This window comes from Globicephala melas, chromosome 2 (assembly GCF_963455315.2).
Source record: "Globicephala melas chromosome 2, mGloMel1.2, whole genome shotgun sequence".
Lineage (NCBI taxonomy): Eukaryota > Metazoa > Chordata > Mammalia > Artiodactyla > Delphinidae > Globicephala > Globicephala melas.
This window is the reverse complement of record NC_083315.2, coordinates 37,841,239-37,862,734: the sequence shown is the minus strand read 5'-3', so window position 1 is coordinate 37,862,734 and position 21,496 is coordinate 37,841,239. Positions and strand designations below refer to the sequence as shown.

General features: G+C 41.2%; 1 protein-coding gene across 10 annotated transcripts in view; it reads left to right on the top strand.

Annotated features, from left to right (window-relative positions):
• FANCI (FA complementation group I) overlaps positions 1 to 21,496 on the top strand; it is a 76,740-nt gene that overhangs the window by 53,909 nt on the left and 1,335 nt on the right. For 8 of the 10 annotated variants that reach the window (XM_070044852.1, XM_030878647.2, XM_030878650.2 and 5 more), the window contains 18 exons: positions 432 to 533; positions 1,462 to 1,635; positions 1,711 to 1,832; positions 2,346 to 2,510; positions 3,331 to 3,510; positions 7,829 to 7,995; positions 8,328 to 8,401; positions 9,947 to 10,063; positions 12,444 to 12,495; positions 13,334 to 13,461; positions 13,558 to 13,626; positions 13,812 to 13,905; positions 14,184 to 14,371; positions 15,448 to 15,501; positions 15,584 to 15,643; positions 18,683 to 18,757; positions 20,689 to 20,784; positions 21,038 to 21,142. In XM_070044852.1, the coding sequence (XP_069900953.1) occupies positions 432 to 533; positions 1,462 to 1,635; positions 1,711 to 1,832; positions 2,346 to 2,510; positions 3,331 to 3,510; positions 7,829 to 7,995; positions 8,328 to 8,401; positions 9,947 to 10,063; positions 12,444 to 12,495; positions 13,334 to 13,461; positions 13,558 to 13,626; positions 13,812 to 13,905; positions 14,184 to 14,371; positions 15,448 to 15,501; positions 15,584 to 15,643; positions 18,683 to 18,757; positions 20,689 to 20,784; positions 21,038 to 21,142 (2,022 nt within the window). The remainder of the gene's footprint in view (positions 1 to 431; positions 534 to 1,461; positions 1,636 to 1,710; positions 1,833 to 2,345; positions 2,511 to 3,330; positions 3,511 to 7,828; positions 7,996 to 8,327; positions 8,402 to 9,946; positions 10,064 to 12,443; positions 12,496 to 13,333; positions 13,462 to 13,557; positions 13,627 to 13,811; positions 13,906 to 14,183; positions 14,372 to 15,447; positions 15,502 to 15,583; positions 15,644 to 18,682; positions 18,758 to 20,688; positions 20,785 to 21,037; positions 21,143 to 21,496) is intronic. The other 2 variants (XM_030878652.3, XM_060293862.2) reach the window with 2 other exon arrangements.

Sequence of the window (21,496 nt, the reverse complement as noted above, 5' to 3'; positions counted from 1 at the left end):
ACATTTATATTAATAAATATCCTCATTTCACAGATGAGGAACCAAGGCATGGATACCTTTATTGAATTAATAAGTGGTGGTACTGGGATTTTAGACTCAGCCAGTCTGACTCTAGAGCCTATATTCTTAACCTTCAAGCTATACTGAAAATGCTGATTGCCTATACAAATTTAGGAATTGGTGTGAGAGAGTATGATGTTTTATAGGAGAGGTTATGAAGTGGAAATAGGAAAGAAGATCTCAGTTGGTACAGTACCTAAAGCAAGGGCAAAGGATATGGTTGAGTCAAAGCAACACAAATTTTGCTGCAGTGTTCTTTGGACAGTAGGGAAATAATGTCTTAGAAAGCATTAAAGGTGCCATTAGCTTGACCCGCTAAAAAAGTGAAAAACATTCATGAGCCATGGTATCTTTTTCCTTACCATACACAGTTAAAACAATTCTATGAGCCGGAACCTGATATGCTGCCACCTCTGAAATTAGAAGCTTGTATTCTGACCCAAGGAGATCAGATCTCTCTACAGGAACCACTGGTGAGACTTTTTTCCCTCCTTCCAGAACCATTATTTTTACTCTTAAGTAAAACTATCAGCCCTGTTGATATGGTTGATCTTCAGAAACAGATACCTTCCCCTGTGAAGCGCTCTTCCTGGTACTCCCAATGAATTTTTACTCTTAACTCTTAACTGCTTATCTTTTCTGACCCATCTTCACCTTGGTTTTCTTGGTAAGATATCTGCATGTCAGCACTTTACTAAATCAAGGCATCCATTGTTTCTCCCAAGGAGCATTTTATCTCCCGTTCATGGCTCTTTGATTACATATACTAAATAAATATAGTTTAGAATGGAGAGAAGGAGGTCACCCAGAAGCAGATGAACCCAGGGGACCTGCTTCATTAGTCTGGGGTATATGATTTAGGCTGAGCTAGAATTGGCATTCTGTCGAACCTTCAGAGGAACTAGGACAGGTTGGTTTTCTATTCTAGTTGTCTAGCCTCAGAAAGAGAAGAAAAGATAAAAACTGAAACTGTCTCATCCCAAGTGACTTATAACAGATGTCCTCAGCCTGGATCAGAGATGCTAAAGATTGGTCTCCCAAAGATTCCCTCAACATAAACCCCTATCTTTAGAATAGCCTCTGTGACTCAAAGGAGCTAGAGAGGATTTAATTTCACAGCCTGGCTCCATGGTGTTCGTACCAAATCAGAGGCAGCACATCTGATGTTGCATTCTTAGGTGTCAGCTACTTATGAAGCCAGTGCCTTTGGGAAAGGCCAGAAAACAATGCCTCTGTTAGTTCAATTATTTTTTTTCCAGTTTTGTTAATCCAGATTGACTTAACTTGTGATGCTAATGAATAACTTACTTTAGCCTTATAGATAAGGATTATTTGTTGATTATCAACAGCTTCATAGGTTATCCTTTAATAAGAATATTCAATTATTATTTTCTTCTGCAGGATTGTCTGCTTTGTTGTATTCAACACTGTTTGGCCTGGTATAAGAGTAGAGTGATGCCCCTACAGCAGAAAGAAGAGGAGGAGGAAGAAGAGGGATTCTACCAAGACTTAGATGATATGTTGGAGTCTATTACTAGTAGAATGATTAAGAGTGAACTAGAGGACTTTGAACTGGTAATTGCTAAGTCTCAGCTGTGTTGAATAATGGAGGTTTTTAGTAGCTTATTAATTTTATCTTCTGTTTTTTAGGACAAATCAGCAGATTTTTCTCAGAGCACTGGTATTGGCATCAAAAACAATATCTGTGCTTTTCTTGTTATGGGAGTTTGTGAGGTTCTAATAGAATATAATTTCTCTGTAAGTAATTTCAGGTAAGGTATTGCTGTGACTCTACTTGTAGTTCATTTTATGTGTGTGTGTGTGTGTGTTTTTTTAACACAATATGCTAGGAATGAACAGACCACAGACCATACACTATCTATTAATGGACATGTAGCCTAAAACCAATCTATGTTCTTTCTACCAGGGAACACCAAAGCATATGCCAAAGAGGCTGGTGAATTTTGTCCCTCCAGCAGGCTTTAATGTATTCAAAATTCCCCAGACCCTGAACATAAGAACTCCTGATTTTAACAGAGAAATTTTGATTGGTGGTAGTATTGAACTTTCATTCTCTGCAGTGACTGGTATAAATAAGGGAAGAAAAGAAATAACCCAGATTGGTATGACCTGGGAGTGCTGTGTTAATGAAGATCCATTCATTTGTAATGTTGGGTCTAAACTATGACATCTAAAGCATTGTGATTTCTTTATTACTGTTTGTGAAAATAAACCACAATATTCTGATGCTTGTCCTTGATGGTCTCTTTTTCTTTTTTACACAGTAAGAATAAGTTTGAGGACGTTCTGAGCTTATTTATGTGTTACAAGGAACTCTCTGACATCCTTAATGAAAAAGCTGGTAAAGGCAAAACTAAAATGGCCAACAAAACAAATGATAGTTTTTTGTCCATGAAATTTGTGTCTGATCTTCTCACCGCTCTTTTCAGGTAAGGTTCTAACAGAGTGCTTAAAGACAGCAGTGTGGTGAAGATAAAAATACCTACCCAGGCTCACTGATATTACCTAGCTTGGATTCACACAGTTCTTAGCACATATACAGTAAGAAGTAAGGTAGGAGGTTTGTAATTTTCTTGAAATGAAGGCAGAACAATCCTACCTAGGCATTAAAGAGATACTTTGAATTATTAAAGGAAAAATCAGAAACAATGGACTAGTGAATGAAAAAATAGGATGAATTCCAACAATGTGTTCTAAGAAAATCAACCTAAGTAGCTCAAACACGCTAACAGATAAAAAAAGAAGAAAGAAAAACCTGAATTAAAAAAAACAAAGGGGCTCCCCTGGTGGCGCAGTGGTTGAGAGTCCGTCTGCCGATGCAGGGGACACGGGTTCATGCCCCAGTCCGGGAGGATCCCACGTGCCACGGAGTGGCTGGGCCCATGAGCCATGGCCGCTGAGCCTGCGCGTCTGGAGCCTGTGCTCTGCAACGGGAGAGGCCACAACAGTGAGAGGCGCGCGTACCGCAAAAAACCCCCCAAAAAACAGAAGAATAACAACAACAAAAAACCACTAAAGAAAACTAAGACATTTAAATTTCATCAGAGTTAAAGGAGTGGGGGAGGGGGAGAAAGTGAGGTAACACTGAGAATGATATTTGTAGGACAGCCATGGCAGTGACTCTGGCATGGGCTGCTTAGAGTCTGTCATTTAGAGCTTGCTCTGTACTATTACCCTGAACAGTCTCTAGAAAACCTAATTCCAGGTCCCAATAGCTGTAGAGGAATCTTTCTCTTTTTCTCTCTCTAGGGACAGTACCCAAAGTCATGAAGAGAGCCTGTCTGTTCTAAGGTCCAGCAATGAGTTTATGCGCTATGCAGTGAGTGTGGCTCTGCAGAAGGTACAGCAACTAAAGGAAATGGGGCATGTGAGTGGCCCTGATGGCAAAAACCCAGAGAAGGTCTTTCACAACCTCTGTGACATAACTCGGTAAGCCCCACTCACCCTTAGAAACCGTTTCCACTTGCTGTGGAGTCTCCAAGAGAAGAAATTGGGGGTGGGGATGAAGGTGGGTTTGAGGTTGGGCATTGCCCTAAAGGTGAAAGTACAGTCACTATATTGGGTTCTTTTTCCTAGTCATATTTTGGTGTGGATTGTTAGTCACATGTAAAACGTTATTCTGTTACCAGGAATAAAGAGGGATATTACATAATGACTAAATAATTTATCAAGTAGATATAACAATTTTAAATGTATATGTACCTAACAACAGAGCTTCGAAATACTTGAAGCAAAAATGGATAGAACTGAAGGAGAAATATACAAATAATAATCTACCTCTCTTGGTAATCAGTAGAAATAGATAGAAAATCAGGGAGGATGTGGAAGACTTGAACAACACTATCATCCAGCTTGATTTAATTGACATTATAGAACATTAAATAAGTTTCAAAATACACGTTCCTTTCATGTGCTTATGGTACATTCATCAAGATGGACCAATATTTTGGGCCATAAAACAAACTTAACAAATTTTTAAAATAGAAATCAGCGTGTTCTCTGACCACAACAGAATTAAACAAGAAAGCAGTAACAAAAATAGGCGGATAATCCCCGTATATTTGGAAATTAAATGCATTTCTAAATAACCCATAGTCAAAGAGAAAGTCAGAAATTTTAAAATATCTTAATGAAGATGAACATTTGAGCGTGCCAAATTTTGTATGGTCCAGCTAAAGCAGTGTCTAGGTAGAAATTTAGAACAATCAGTGTTTATATTAGAAAGAAATCTGAAATCTCTAATGTAGGCTTTTACATTAAGAAAATAGAAGATCAGGTTAAAATGAAAGTGAGCAAAAGGAAGGAAATAATAAAGACAAAAGTAGAATCATTGAAAATAAAAACAGGGGCCTTCCCTAGTTGTCCAGTGGTTAAGAATCTGTCTTCCAATGCAGGGGAATGCAGGTTTGATCCCTGGTTGGGGAACTAAGATCCCACATGCCTCAGGACAACTAAGCCTGTGCTGTAACTACTGAGCCCACGCACCACAACTAGAGCCCATGTGCCGCAATGAAAGATTCCACATGCTGCAACAAAGATCCCACGTGCCGTAACTAAGACCCAATGCAGCCAAATAAATAAATAATTTTTTTTTTTAAAAGAAAGCAAAAACAATAGAGAAAATGAGACCAAAATCTAGTTGAGATCAATAAATTCAATAAACTTTAGCCAGACTGACCAGGAAAAGAAGACACAAATTACAAATACCAGGTATATGAGGAAGAGGAGACATCACTACTGATTCTACACATATTAAAAATTCATAACAGAAGGTTAACTTTATGCCAATAAACTTCATAACTTAAATGCACAAATTTCTTTAAACCTCACTCAAGAAAAAATAGGTAACCTGAGTAATCCTATCTCTATTAAAGAAATTGCATTTGTGATTCAAAATTTTCCCTCAACAAAAACCGCAGACCTGCATGTCTCCACCGTTGAATTCTACCAAACATTTTAGGAAATAACACCAATTTATGCAGACTCTTCCAGAAAATGGAGGAGGGAACATGTCCCAACTCATAAGACCAGTGTTAATTACCTTGATACCAAATCCAGCCAAAGACATTAATAAGAAAAGTACAGACCAAATTCTCTCATGCATATAGATGTAAAAAAATTAGCAAATTCATCCCAACAGTTTATAAGAAGAATAACTTATCATTTAAGTGGAATTTTTCCCAGGATGCAACGTTGGCTCAAAATTTGTAAATCAATCAGTGTAATTCACCATGTCAACAGACTAAAGAAAAAACCATATGTTCATCCCAGTAGATGCAGGCAATCAGAATTCAACATAAACCATGATAAAATCTCTTGACAAGGGCTTCCCTGGTGGCGCAGTGGTCGAGAATCTGCCTGCTAATGCAGGGGACACGGGTTCGAGCCCTGGTCTGGGAGGATCCCACATGCCGCAGAGCAACTAGGCCCGTGAGCCACAACTACTGAGCCTGCACATCTGGAGCCTGTGCTCCACAACAAGAGAGGCCGCGGTAGTGAGAGGCCCACGCACTGTGATGAAGAGTGGCCCCTGCTTGCCACAACTAGAGAAAGCCCTCGCACAGAAACGAAGGCCCAACACAGCAAAAATAAATTAATTAATTAATCAACTCCTACCCCCGACATCTAAAAAAAAAAAAAAATCTCTTGGCAAACCAGGAATGAAAGAATTTTCTCAGTCTAATAAAGGATATCCACAAAAACCCTATAGTTAACAGCATACTTAATGAAGAAAGACTCAGTGCTTTCCCCCTTGTGCTTTCACCACTACTATTCAAAATCATACTGGAGGTGGTCCTAGTCAGTGCAGTAAGACAGGAAAAAGAAATAAAAGACAAAAGATTGAAAAAGAAAGAATAACACTGTCTTTATAGACATAGTTGTCTACATAAAAATTTCCAAAGAATTATTTTTAAAGCCACTAGATCTATTAAGTAAGTTTAATAAGGTTGCAGGATTCAAGGTCAGTTTTTTCGAAAACTGTATTTTTATGTACATACTAGTGGTGAACAACTGGAAATTGAAATTTTAAAAACTACCATTTACTATAGTGTCACAAAATGAAAACTACTTAGTGATAAATCTCAAAAACATGCAAGATTGATGTGATGAAAACTATAAAACATTAATGAAAGAAATCAAAGAAGTCCCAAGTAAATGGAAAGACATACAGTGTCCAGGGATTGGATGATTCAGTGTGTCAAGGTGTGAATTATTCCCAAATTATTCCATAGATTCAACACAATACCAATCAAAATCCTATCAAGCTTTATTGTAGGAATTGACAAGATTATTCTAAAACTTATATGGAAAAGTAAAGGACCTAAAGTAACTAAAATGTGAAATAAAACAACAAAGTTAGAGGACTCCCACTATGTGATTTCAAGTCTTACTATAAAGTTGTGTTTAAGGTAGTGTGGTATTGCTAGAATCAATGGAACAGAAATAGATGGTTCAGAATTGATCCACACAAGTATGGTCTTGACTTTTGACAATGGAGAAAGAAAAGTCTTTTCAACAAGTAGTTTTGGAACAGTTGGACATGAATATGTGAAAAAATGAATCTTTTATCCATTTCTCATGTTATATACAAAAAGTTGACTTGAAATGGATCAGAGACATAAATGTAAAACCAAATATTGTAAAACATCTAGAAGACAGAAAAGGCTTTGCAACCTTGTTTTAGGTAAAAATTTCTTAGATGAAATACCAGAAGCACAGTTGATATTTTTAAAAAATTTAACTCTGTTCTTTGAAAAACACTCTTAAGGAAATGAAAAGACAAGCCACAGATGAGAGAATATTTGCAAAACACATGTCTGATGATGGACTGGTAACCAGAGTATATAAAGAACTCTTAAACTTGTTAAGAAAACAATCAAATTGCAAAATGGGTAAAATACTTGAACACTTTACCAAAGAAGATGTATAGATGGCAAATAAGAACCCAAAAGGATGGTCAACATAATTAAACACTAGGTAAATGCAAATTAAAATCACAATGAGATATCAGTAAACACCTGTTAGAATGCCTAAAAGTTTAGATTGACCATACTAGAGTGTTGTCACAGATGTGGAAGAATTTGAACTCTTACACACTGTTGACAGAAATGTAAATGGTGCAGCCACTTTGGAAAATAGTTTGGCGGTTTCTTAAGAAGTTAAGCACACACCTACCATATGATATTCCCACCCCACTCTTAGGTATTTACCCAAAAGAAATGAAAGTAGATGTTGATACAAAGGTTTGTATATGGCAGCTTTATCTGTAACAGCAAAATCTGGGAACAACCCAGAAGTCTGTCAATAGATGGATGGATAAATTGGTGAATGGGTAAGCTGTGGTACATCCATACCCTGGAGTACTACTCAGCAATAAAATGGGACAAATTACCAATACATGCAGCAACATAGGTGAATCTCAAAAGCATATGCTGTTAGCAAAGCCAGATTCTAAAGGCTGCATAATGAATGATACCATTTTTATATGATAGTTTGTAAATAGTAAAGCCACTGGGACAGGAAACAGACCAGTGGTTGCTTGCAAAATCGAGGAGAAATAATTGATTACAAAGGAGCACATGGGAACTTTTGGGGTAATGGAAATATCTTGATTGTGGGGCTGAGTACACAACTGTGTAAGTTAGTCAAAATTTATAGAACTATACATCTATAGGATGGGAATTTTACGGTATGTAAATTGTACCTTAGTGAACCTGACTTTGAAAATAAAATCACTTTTCCCCAGGGTCTTGCTTTGGAGATACACTTCAATTCCTACTTCAGTGGAAGAGTCGGGAAAGAAAGAGAAAGGAAAGAGCATCTCGCTACTGTGCTTGGAGGGTTTGCAGAAAATATTCAGTGTCGTGCAACAGTTCTACCAGCCCAAGATACATCAGTTTCTCAGGGCTCTGGGTGGGCATTTCAATTTTGATAAATTGGCTCTGAGTTTGTCTTTCTTAACCAAACCTCTTGATTCTAGTTGTTAACCTACCAGAGGACACCTGAGAAGTCCTAATGTTGGTAAGGAGTGACATCTAGTGGATTCAGAATTGACACTTACTGGATTACATTTATTCACAAACAGTGACTGGAAAATGGAATATAGTATTAAGAAATTGCAGAATGTTAGGAATATAATTAAATCTGCCTCCAGACTTTTTTGGCTTCCTAAAATTTTAGTATGAAAAGGCAAAAAAAAAGCCCAAGCCCATTTCAAAGAAGATAGAGTTCTTTTCCTTTCCTAGATGCCACAGATAAGGAGGAAGAGGTGGAAGTCAGTGTCACTCAAAGAGCAGCATTCCAGATCCGGCAGTTTCAGGTGAGAAGCCTGGGAAACTGCAGTACTTTGTGAGGGTCCTTGGAAAGGGACTGTTAGCAGGGCCAGCTGGTGAGAATGGGCAGACAGTGAGCAAGTAGAACAGGAATTTCTTCTGGGTCATCATTCAAGCAACAAGACAGAGCTCTTAGAATGAGAGAGAATGCATTTGAAAGGATTCTAGGAAGGATGTGTATTTAAGCCACCCCAACCTGCAGGAGTCATTGCCTCTAAGAATCACTGTTTGAGCTGATACAGAGAGACAGCCAGGAGCCCATTAATGCATGCAAATGTAATTTGGCATTGTCCGTCAGATTGCATAAAGACTGGACAGTGAAGCCTATTAGTTTCTTTTTTAAATTTATTTATTTATGGCTGTGTTGGGTCTTCTTTGCTGCCCATGGGCTTTCTCTAGTTGCAGAGCGTGGGGGCTACTTTTCGTCATGGTGCACGGACCTCTCATTGTGGTGGCTTCTCTTTGCTACGGAGTATGGCCTCTAGGTGCGCGGGCTTCAGTAGTTGTGGCTCACGGGCCTAGTTGCTCTGCAGCATGTGGGATCTTCCTGGACCAGGGCTCGAACCCGTGTCCTCTGCATTAGCAGGTGGACTCCTAACCACTGCGCCACCAGGGAAGTCTCTCCTATTAGTTTCTAACCACTAGTTGTCACAATATCAGAATCTTTTATCACAGAAGATTTCTTTAATACATAATTTTAAAGTTCCTATTATATGCCAGGGACTGTTCCAGGTGCTGACGATATAGCAAGGGATAAAAGAGACAAAACCCTACCCTCACAGAGCTTACATTATAGTGGGAAGAGACTAACAGACAAAATACAGTGTTTCAGGTGGTGAGGGAATACCAGCATTGGGGCGTGGTCTAGCCCTGAGGTCAGTGGATGGGCTTCAGGGAGTTGCGAACCACCCAAAACTGGGTGCACGGGAATTCCCTGGCGGTGCAATGGATAGGACTCAGTGCTTTCACTGCCATGGGCCCGGGTTCAATCCCTGGTTAAAGAACTAAGATCCCGCAAGCTGTGTGGCACGGCCAAAACAAAGAGAAAAAAAAACTGGGTGCACAATTCATTCCTGATGTACATTTGGCAGGGGGTTGGAGAAGGAGTCCATAGTTCTCAAGAGAACACTTAGACTTAGAATCAGAAACAGGGTAAGAAACCACCTATTCAATCCAGGTTTATTTTCAGCTTTTATCCTCTTGGATTTTTGGTGTTTTTGCGGTATGCGGGCCTCTCACTGTTGTGGCCTCTCCCGTTGGCGGAGCACAGGCTCCGGACGCACAGGCTCAGCGGCCATGGCTCACGGGCCCAGCAGCTCCGCGGCATGTGGGATCTTCCCGAACCAGGGCACGAACCCCTATCCCCTGCATCGGCAGGCGGACTCTCAAGCACTGCGCCACCAGGGAAGCCCCGGATTTTTGTTGTTTTTGAATCCTTTCTGTCCCAGCCTTAGGAATCTCCAGGTAGATGTCTCTTCTCCCTGTTAGTAACATGTCTGCTAATGTTTCTGTGTATATTTTTCCTTTCTCAGAGGTCCTTGTTGAATATACTTAGCAGCCAAGAAGAAGACTTTAACAGCAAAGAAGCCCTCCTACTCGTCACTGTTCTCTCCAATTTGTCCAAGCTGCTGGAGCCCTCCTCCACTCAGGTATGAGTACCACTCATTCACTCCCACTTAGCATCCCTCAGAAGATGGGGAGTATTACGTCCTAAAGTATATATCTAAATGTCTGCTTGAAATCTGGCTTATTTAAAATAATATATTCAGTTATGCTTCTGAATTAATATAAGATGTATAAGATGTACCTTTCGCAACATAATGTTTCTATCGTGTTATAATTACTGCTTTTGTTTGTTTGGCCACTGTCAAGGGTAAGCAGTAAGCACTACAGAAAAAATCTTGTTTATCTGTGGAGTTCAGCCTTCTTAATGTGGGTTTTTCCCCACTCCTGGTGTTTTCTCTTCTTTTCTAAAATGAAAGTATGTTAATTATCAAGAAGGTAGCTGACATTCAGCAGTTAACTTTGTCATCAAGGTTAGCTGGTACTGAGTTTGGGAGAGATTCAACAAAAGGTGATAAGTCAGAAAGCATGATCATAGTCCTAAAACAGAATCAGTTCTGCCCAGACAGGTTTTAGGTATATGTGTATGGGTCTGCACACATACACGAAGAATGTATGTACCCACATGAGCATTCACACATACAGAATAAGAGAAGTGCCACATTTTGTGGGTCTGTTCCATTCAGGAGTGATTTCCCTAGAGGATGATAAAGAGAGTCCTTGAGAGCCTAGGGCTGTGTGGTTCTACCACACCTCCTTCCTGATCTGTGAGGAGACAAGTTGGAGTGCTAAGATGCAAGCCTCCTTGTGTAAGGCCTTGCTTTAGGAAGCACTAGCCAGACCAGCCCTGTGTGTTATGGTGTTTGAGCACTGGAAAGCAGACTTGATTTTCCTGTTGTCCTAGTTCCAGGTAGCCCAAAGAAAATGCTTTTGTCACTTATGTCATCCTAGATCCAAACAACGCATCTGCACTTTACTTTCAGCTTCATTCTTTCATATTGCTACTTTTGCTGCAAGGAGCCCAGGATTAGGAAGGAAACACGGACAGAGAATTGGAACATGGTGACATCTGAGGGAAAATAAATAGATTTGGAAAGGCTAATATAAACAGGAAATTTTTTAAATTTAATTTTCATCACGTACCCCCTCGTAACTTCAGGTAGTCTGTTTAAAATTTTTTAATTTAATTTTGAATGGGTAATAAAGTTGTATGATTTGAAAACCAGAAATTATAAAAAGATTTACAGGAAATGGTCTCCCTTCTATTCATGTCCTCCATCTGTTCAGTTCTTCTTTTCCCCCGATAAGTAAATAATCTTCTTTTAGTTTCTTATGTAAAGAGTTTTTTATTCCTATACAGCAATATGAATATAGATTCTTATTCCTGACCCTACCCTCTTCACACAAAAGCTTGTTCAGCATCCTGCTTTATTTATTTGTTTCATTTAATACTGTATTCTGGAAATCAGTATTCTACAGTAATCACTGTATTCTGGAAACTTTTTATATCAGTTCACAGAGAGCTTTCAGTTAGCCTCTAAATTGATCTTTTTCCCCAACAGATCAAAAACTAGATTCTTTTTTTTTTTTTTTTTTTTTTTTTGTGATACGCGGGCCTCTCACTGCCGTGGCCTCTCCCGTTGCGGAGCACGGGCTCCGGACGCGCAGGCTCAGTGGCCATAGCTCACGGGCCCAGCCGCTCCGCGGCACGTGGGATCTTCCCGGACAGGGGCACAAACCCGCGTCCCCTGCATCGGCAGGCGGACTCTCAACCACTGCGCCACCAGGGAAGCCCCAAAAACTAGATTCTTAATCATTGTTTTACTCTTAAGTATCACGGCATTTCAGTGCCTTTGTGGCTGAAAGCCTATCCCAAACAACTGCTGAAGCAGAAAGCTGAGTGTGTATCTGGCAACATAGGACCTACTATCCCAAGACCTTAAGCTTCCCTGAACTATTCTTTTTCTTTCTTCTTCTTTTTTTTTTTTTTTATCCCTCCTCCCTTTTAACCTCCTATGGCCTCTTGGCTCCTAATAGCTAATTCAACTATCACTATGGCCAGGATCTTACTCTCCTGCACCTCTGTTAGCTTACTATCCTTAAAGATGTCTCAAATGCAGAGAATGTGGGGCATGGGAAGAGGAAAAAGGGTACTTTAGCCCTAGACTGTGGTGGTAGGGGCAGAGGAAGCTCAAAGGGTAAGAGCCCAGACCCCAGGACCTTTGGCCCTTAATGAGGGCATTGAGAATTGAGTCATATGCTATATTTGAGAAAAGTATCAATAAGTCTTCTCATAACTTTGGACTTATTTTTATGCTATTTTTAGTAGATTACTACCACTTTAGATCCAGGCACGTGTTTTAGCAGGTGATTTGCTTAGACTTGGAAAGGTCTAGGGCTCTTTTAGTCTGGCAACACCTAGGTCTGTCTTTTGGCATGTTTCTGTAATATCTGAATGATCTCTAGTTTGTGCAGATGTTATCCTGGACAACTAAGATTTGCAAGGAAAACAGCTGGGGTAAGTTTCCTGACATGTTTCCTTTTAGGCTTTATATAAAATTATCACCACCAAACAACATTTAGAAAATTCACCAGAGTGGCCAAAATGAAAAAACCACACACAATGCCAGTACCAAGTGTTGGTAAGAATATAGAGCAGTTGAACCTCTCGTTCACTGCTACTGGAGCTGTAAGTTGGTATAACCACTCTGGAAAACTGTTTAGCAATATCTAACTACTAAAATTAAACATATGCTTATGATCCAGCAGTTCCACTCCCAGCAAAAATAGGTGGAAGAATTCTCACAGCAGCACTATTCTGATAGGCAAAATCGAACCCAAACATTCATCAGCAGTAGAATGGATCAAGGGATTGTGCTGTATACACACAGTGGAATACTGTAATGAGAATGAACAAACTCCACTGACACACAACATGGAGGAATCTCACACACATAACATTCAACAAAAGACAACAGACAGATAAAAGAGTACTTACTGTACGATTCCATTTAGATAAAGTTCAAAATCAGACAAAACTGGATTACAGTTACAAGGCAGAATAACAGTTTCCTTGGTGGGGGGAGGGGGCAGTTCTGGGGTGCTGGTAGTGTTCTATTTCTTGACCTGTGTGCTCGTTATGCAGTGATAGTGACTAATAATGGGAAACATCTCCCTTGTTTGGACTCGTGGATAGAAGTGCACCTTTGTGGGAGAGCTGCCTTGATTGGAATGTGTGCAGCACAGGGATATTGTGCCTGAAATATGACGAGCTACATGTTCCAGTTAGGCACCCCACACCCGCCAAAGGACTGACTTGGATTATAACTTAGCTTTTCTTTCCTTCCCACTCCTAGAGGATGCCTCATTTTGCAAGGGCTTGATGAATTTGCTCTTCAGCCTCCATGTTTTGTGTAAGAGTCCTGTGACCCTGCTGCGTGACTTGTCCCAGGATATCCATGGACATCTTGGAGACATAGACCAGGTACCATAGTGAGCCTTTAATACAACACCCTGAGTTGGGGATAGAGGCCAGGGGAACAGCCTTACTGTCATATCTCACCTCTCTTTCCCTCCCCAGGATGTAGAAGTGGAGAAAACAAACCACTTTGCAGTGGTGAATTTGAGAACAGCTGCCCCTACTGTCTGTGTAAGTGTTGATCCCCGACCCTTTGGAAATAGCCTTGTCTTACCTTCCATTTTATTCCCTGTGAAGAGTGAATTATAGTGGCTCGCCTCCTGAGGCCTGTAACCCACCCGCAGGTGGCCATGGTTATCATATTACACCAGCAGCTGTGTGCAATGAGCCATGCCAGGCATTCTTTTCTTTCACAGTTACTTCTTCTGAGTCAGGCTGAGAAGGTCCTAGAAGAAGTGGACTGGCTAATCACCAAGCTTAAGGGACAAGTGAGCCAAGAAATTATACCAGGTAAGTTAACTAAAATCTGAACTGGAGGACTGCATAAAAGCAGATACACTGAGCTCTGTTTGTTTGTGCTAGATTTCCAAAGTAATGAAGGAAGTAGAAGGTAGTGTGCCTTATGACAGCATGATTATTAATGTATTCTGCATGATGAATTAAATACATGCTCATTTTCCCTACAGACTTCCTAGTTAATGATGTTTTGTTGGTTTCTAAATCTCTTTCACTTGAACTAGAAAATAAGGCCAGTTGGGTTTGAATATGCCAGTTTCCTTTCCTTTCAGAAGAAGCCTCTTCTCAGGCAACCCTACCAAATCATCCCATTGAGAAAGCCATCATCATACAATTGGGAACTCTGCTTACATTTTTCCACGAGCTGGTGCAGACAGCCCTGCCATCAGGCAGCTGTGTGGACACCTTATTAAAGGACCTTTGCAAAATGTACACCATTCTTACAGCGCTTGTCAGATATGTGAGTATTGGAGAGACAGTCACTACTATCATTCCGTCCCACCCAGCCAGGACATTACCCCCTGCTGCAGAATGCCCCTGTGCAGAGAGCTCTTGCCTACATCTTTGCAAGTGATGGTTTGATCAGTAGGTGACAGCCGTCTCCACAGGCCCAGAAATAACAGTTGAGGCATAATTCTAAATCTCTTTTTAGAGGCCCTTGTTTCTTTAGCATATGAGTATGTAGCACCTGATGGAGAGTAAATGCCTCTTCAAACACCTTCTAAGGCTCAGTCTAAACTATAGCTATAGAACTTAATCTGATTCCAGTTGCACAAAAAATTAGACTATTGCAGACCAGTCTGGGCACTGACAAGGTGTTTGTTCCTTTAACAAGTGAGTGTTAAATGCCTCACAGGTCAGGTACTAGGGTAGGGAATAAGTCTATTTTTTAAAAATAAAAGGCATAACTTGCCCTGGGTTTAAGTTAATGCTTCTTAGTATCTGTTAACAAGAAATTCTTTTTGTACTTGCAATATTTTGATTCTCAGCAGACATTCAGAGAGTGATAAGAACTAGGTAATTTAGTTCTGATTCTAGCAACGACCCACATTAAATACTTAGAAAGGCACAGACAACCCAAGAAAGATAGTAGACCGCCTCACACCATGTACCCAAACAGCAGTGTGGCCATTTCTGAGAAGGTGCAGCTCAGGCTACAAGGTATGGCTACTAAGCTTCTGTGGTAGAAATACTGAGAACCTCTAATCTTTATTGGCTTTTTCTAAAGCAAAAACAGCAAAGTCATTGGTTTTCTAGATACAGGGACTACCAGCCTGAAGGATTTTTAAAGCAATAAACAGAACAAGTCAGAAACAGAAACCCTTTATTACCTGCTGTCTGGGAAGCTTTGGAGCTTAGAGGAGGGGAAAAAGGAAGCCTTGAGTCTAGGATTCTCCATGAATATGGTAGCTTATTTTCTTTTCCCTCTCCAGTCAGAGCAATAAGTCATACTCCATTTGCTCACTGAGTCACTACCTATAGTTTCATGGGACATTTATATAGGAGGGCATGCTAAATCTTGGAATCTTTTGTTAGTATCTCCAGGTGTGTCAGCACTCCAGAGGAATTCCGAAAAATATGGAAAAGCTGGTGAGTTGAGAATGCCTTTCCTAGGAACGGGGAAAGCATCTTATTCCTGCAGTTACATTGATTTCCTTCTCCTTTGCTGCAGGTGAAGCTGTCAGGTTCGCATCTGACCCCGCTATGCTATTCTTTCATTTCTTACATACAGGTAAGTGATTCAGAGTCTGTACCAAAATGCATCCTCAAGTAAGAAAGGACTCCTTATATTCCCAGGGGACCACTAGGTCACCTGAGCTAAGCGTATATAAAGTTTCTTCCCTACTTACAGTAAGCCAAAGGTGCCCATATGAGAACAAGCCAAGGTTTGAAGTCTTTACAGCAAGGAAATCTTTATATATAAAAAAAAAAAAAGTTTGATTTAGAGAGAGAAGGCATTTGATATGTGTACACTTGGAGCAGGGGAGAAACAAACATGCTTGGGCTCAGTGACTTGGTTTATTTCTGGGTGATTCCAAATCCATGCCTTTGGGCATCCTTTGGGAATGTAAGTAAAGTAGCACCATAGTGAGAATGAATGAGGTGATGCATGGGAAGTGCTTAACACAACATCAGGCAAGTGTTCTCTAATGTTAGCTGTACTAAAAAATGAACGTGGCCTTACAGCATCATTTCCCAAGCTGAACTCTATGGAACGTTTTGCCAAATAGTAATATTAGGTATTAAAAACACCAAGAACAGGACTTCCCTGGTGGCGCAGTGGTTAAGAATCTGCCTGCCAACGCAGGGGACATGGGTTCGAGCCCTGGTCCGGGAAGATCCCACATGCCGCGGAGCAACTAAGCCCGTGTGCCACAACTACTGAGCTTGCGCTCTAGAGCTCGTGAGCCACAACTACTGAGCGTGCATGCCACAACTACTGAAGCCGCATGCCTAGAGCCCGTGCTCCGCAACAAGAGAAGCCACCGCAATAAGCCTACGTACTGCAATAAGGAGTAGCCCCCACTCTCCGCAACTAGAGAAAGCCCACGTGCGGCAACAAAGACCCAACGCAGCCAAATAAACAAATAGGTGAATAAATAAGTTAATTAATTTTTAAAAAAATTAAAAAAAAAGAAAAGACCAAGAACAGCTAGTTAAGAGGCCAAGCTGAGACTTGAACCCAAGTACTTTGACTCTACAACAGGGGTCAGCAAACATTTTCTGCAAAAGGCCAGATGGTAAATGCTTTTAGGTTTTGCAGACCATACAGTCACTGTCACAACTAAACTCTGCTGTTGTAGCATAAAAGCAGCCATAGTCAATACACAAATGAATGAGCTTGGCTGTGTTTAATAAAACTTTATTTTGAAAAACAAGCAGTGGGCCTCTGGGTTGTAGTTGGTTACCCCTTGCTCTAGAATCATACTTGGTACTCATTGACATGTAAAATGTTGGGAGGTTTTGGGGTTTTGTGTTTGACCCCATTCTCAAGCTCTTCTTCTGCTTATCACCAGGCACCTTCTAGACTATCTTTTTTTCTACATTACAGAAAAACCAGTTTATGTATTCCCTGGATATTTCCCCCCTTCTCGATTCATATTTGACTTAAGGCCTTACTTGACAAGTCAGCTGATCCACAGGCATTTTTCTCTTTGTGAGATGTGCTTAATGAGTGACCTTGGGCAAGAGCCCACACGGTTCCACTAACTCCAACTTCTATCTAGAAATCTGGATTGCATTTGCCACATCTTTCAGAGAGCTGTTTATTCTCTTATAGCCCCTTTCTTTTTCTCATAGCCTTGGATCTCAGTGGGAAGAAAGCAATGAAAGCCATTGTTCCAAAACCCTTAGCATCCTGCTCAGAACTGTATACCTTTAAAAGATGCTTCTGGGCTTCCCTGGTGGCACAGTGGTTGAGAATCTGCCTGCTAATGCAAGGGACACAGATTCGAGCCCTGGTCTGGGAAGATCCCACATGCCACGGAGCAACTAGGCCCGTGAGCCACAACTACTGAGCCTGCGCGTCTGGAGCCTGTGCTCCGCAACAAGAGAGGCCTTGATAGTGAGAGGCCCGTGCACCGCGATGAAGAGTGGCCCCCGCTTGCCACAACTAGAGATAGCCCTCGCACAGAAACGAAGACCCAACACAGCAAAAATAATTAATAAACTCCTACCCCCAACATCTTAAAAAAAAAAAAAAGCTGCTTCTCTTCCAGCTACAATTTTAGTCCTTCCTGAATCAGCAGAAATGGGCAGTAGATGGGGTTGATTTAGGGAGTTCCAACAAGGTGCCATGTTGGGTACAACTTTTAGGAAGATGGCTCACTTCCCATTTGGTCCACATGAGTTCTATCTATGGCTGATACTCTGCCCCTCCCTTAAAAAGTCTTCACCCTCTACCCTGCCTTCCAGGGCCAAAACCAAGTTTCTTCATACCAGCATCTCTGGGATCCCTGCATTTTCTTATTTTCCAGAACATGCCCTGTGGACCAAGCCTCCTGCCTTTCATATAGCTCCAGTAGTATAATTTGTCTCCATTTGCAGGTCTCTGTTTTTAATTTTTTTCCTTGTCACGTGGAACGTGGTAATGTTCCATTCCTGGAGGGCACAGAACTCCCCTTCAGGTAAAAGGTTCCTGTTTGTGTACCTCACACTTGGGTGGTCTCTCCTGACTCATGTCTCAATTCTCTTCTGCCTTATCAGAATTCTGTTCTTCTTGGTTCCCTTTCTTATTGGTTCTTCCTTTTTCCAGGAGCTCTTTATTCTCTAATTATGTACAACATAGGGAAATAAGTGTTCCTATGACCTTTAAACCCTTCTGGAGCATGTAACCACTTGTCATGTAAGATACATCACTCCGGGAACAGCTTCTCCAGCTTCCTCTTCTTTATGCAACCCTTTTAGCTAACTTCCCAGTTGGGAAACACCTATTCCTACTTAACCGTGACAGTCCTTTTGTGCCTCACTAGTCCCTTGGCTGCCCTGCTATAGTAATGGTTGGTCCTGCCCTCACTTCCATGTGCTAGATGCATCCAAGAGCAAGATGGTAAACCTCCAAACAAAAAATAGAAAAATGAGGATTATAAAGCATCCCAGAATGCTTCCCACCTTCTGGCATCTGCTGCAGGATAATCTCTTCACCCAGACTTGGTCCCCCTAAGAGTTCCCCCATGCTGCACTGTAATCATCATACTAGAAATTTACCGCTAGCCTGCTAGCTCTACAGAACAATCTTCAGGAATGACAGAATTTGTTTCTATTTCTTTAGAACAAGAAGAGTAAGAGCCTAAAACATACAGGAGAAAAGAAAAAGGAGAAAACCGCTGCTGGGCCCACAGCCATGGTAAGCTGCTGACAGTGATCAAGATGTGGTTGCTGGGACTTCCCTGGCGGTCCAGTGGTTAGGAATCTGAGCTTCCACTGCAGGGGGCATGGGTTTGATCCCTGGTCAGGGAACTGGGATCCCGCATGCCGCACAGCACGGCCGAAAAAAAAAGTGGTTACTGATGAACCTTGAAAATATTAAGTGAAAGAAGCCAGTCAGAAAAAGACTACATAATATGAGTCCATTTATATGAAATGTCCAGAAAAGGCAAATCTAAAAAGACAGATTAGTGGTTGCCTAGAACTGGGGAGTGGGGGGAAGGGGGGTGTTGGAGAAACTGGGAAGGTGACTGCTAAAATGGGTGTAGGATTTCGGGGCGGGGGTGAAAATGTTCTAAAATTGATTATGGTGATGGTTATACAACTCTCTGAATACACGAAAACACACCGAACTGTACAATGTAAATGGGTGAATTATATCTCAGTAAAGCTGGGGGGGAAATGTTTGTGTATGGCTCCTTCTCAGCTCATGGACTTTATGTTCAGATGGAACATCTTTTCCCTCTGAACCAAAAAACATATACTTTATTCAGGAAGTACCGGAAAATCTTGAGCTCTTTCTTTAAAAATAGAAATAGCTTAGGATAACCATTGAGAAGGAACTGGTTTTAGGAAAAGTTAGCGAGTGCAAAACGTGCTCCCTAAAGGATGTGAAAGAGTTGGAGAGGGTGCAGGGAAGTGGGTTCTCTAGTGCACTGCTGGCAAAGGTGAGAATTCAGTACTCTCTCACGGGGGCAGTGTGGCAATAACTGCTCAATTTTAGACCTATACATTCACACACACACACTCTTTACTACAACAATTGCATTTTTAGGATATAGAAATTGTAAAGGCCTATGTACAGAATAGTCCTAGCAATGTTGTAAAGTAAAAGTGAAATACTGGGAAAACTAAGATACCCACTAATAAAGGACTGGCTAAATGGGTTTATAGTACATTTATACTGCAGAATACTATGCAGACATGAAAAAAATACAAATCTAAATGTTCAGATATAGGATTCTCTCCCAAGATAATGTTAAAAAGAAAAAAAAAGATGAAAACAATGTTCTCATTTGTAGTTTCAAAATATATATATAGAAACATGTCTATATACTTAAGAAACATATGGAAGGAGCTACAAGTTACAATTCAAGTTGAGGGGAAAGAGATATATTAATACCAGCAATGAAAACTCATATGTAGACTAGAGAGGAAATAGAGGTAGTGTAGAGTGGGCTCATTGTTACAAGAATATCAAGTCAGGCAACCAAGTATCTACAAATGGTCCATCCCTCAGCCAGTTTCTAGATAACAGATATTTAGGAATTATAAATAGGAGGATTCATTGCAATCTCCACTAGCATTTAGGTCCTTTGCTGAGAGTGAACTGTTAAAAAAATCTTAATTACTGGTATATAAGTAAAACTGCATTTGATTGGAAGACTGACTAGCTTTCTTCCAAAGCCATGAGCAGTTCTGCTACAGACAGCTTCAGAGGACTTCAAGAACCCTTGAAGGGACTTCCCTGGTGGCACAGTGGTTAAGAATCCGCCTGCCAGCACAGTGGACATGGGTTTGAGCCCTGGTCCAGGAAGATCCCACATGCCGCGGAGCAACTAAGCCCGTGTGCCACAATTACTGAGCCTGTGCTCTAGAGCCCATGAGCCACAACTACGGAAGCCTGCATGCTACAACTCCTGAAGCCCGCACGCCTAGAGCCCATGCTCTACAATGGGTAGCCTCCACAATGAGAAGCCCCCGCACCACAACGAAGAGTAGCCCCCGCTTGCCACAACTAGACAAAGCCTGTGTGCAGCAACAAAGACCCAACGCAGCCAAAAATAAATTTATGTAAAAAAAAAAACACCTTGAACCCAAAACTTAGGTCTTCTCTTCTTTGCCCTGTAGGCCAGAGCTCTTCGGGAAACCAAGCCAATCCCTAATCTCATCTTTGCCATTGAACAGTATGAAAAATTTCTCATCCACCTTTCTAAGAGGTCCAAGGTAAACATACTCTGTTTTCTACCAATCCCATTTACCCTGTGAAGGGACCTGGCAAACTGAAGCAACACAACTGCAGTGGGGGAAAAATCTGCAGTTCTTTTCTGTTTCTGATGGCCTGAATCCAAACATTCATGGATTCAAGTGGGTGTGTGCCTTCCTAGAGGAACTGAAGGGTTTGTCAGAGATAGTTTAGGCTGTCCTGGGCAGGACCTATCGGTAGGAAAATGTGCCCATGTTTACAATCCTGTCACAGGTGAACCTGATGCAGCACATAAAGCTCAGCACCTCACGAGACTTCAAGATCAAAGGGAACATCCTGGACATGGTTCTTCAAGAGGATGAGGATGAAGATGAAGAGGTCAGTGCCTGCTTCTGACTGAAGTGCAGCAAGCCCTAGCCACCCTTTCTAACTGGGGTTAGCAGCCTGTCTGGGGGCAGCCACGGGTTAGTGGAGGAGCAACCACCACAGAACGGGCCAAAAGGTGGTCAGACAAAGATGAAACAGGCTCCTCAAGAGAGGGGTTGTAAACTTGGAACCATACCCAGTTGCCCAGGCTTGTATACATTTTGGGTAGACATTTCCAGAAAGGGGGTGATGAAAACAAGACCCCTTTCTGTGGGTCTTCCCCTGTGATCTTTTGAACCACTGGAAAATCACGAGCCCAAGCATTCTGGCTCAGAAAGCAGTTTACTTCCTCTTTTATCATGCCCT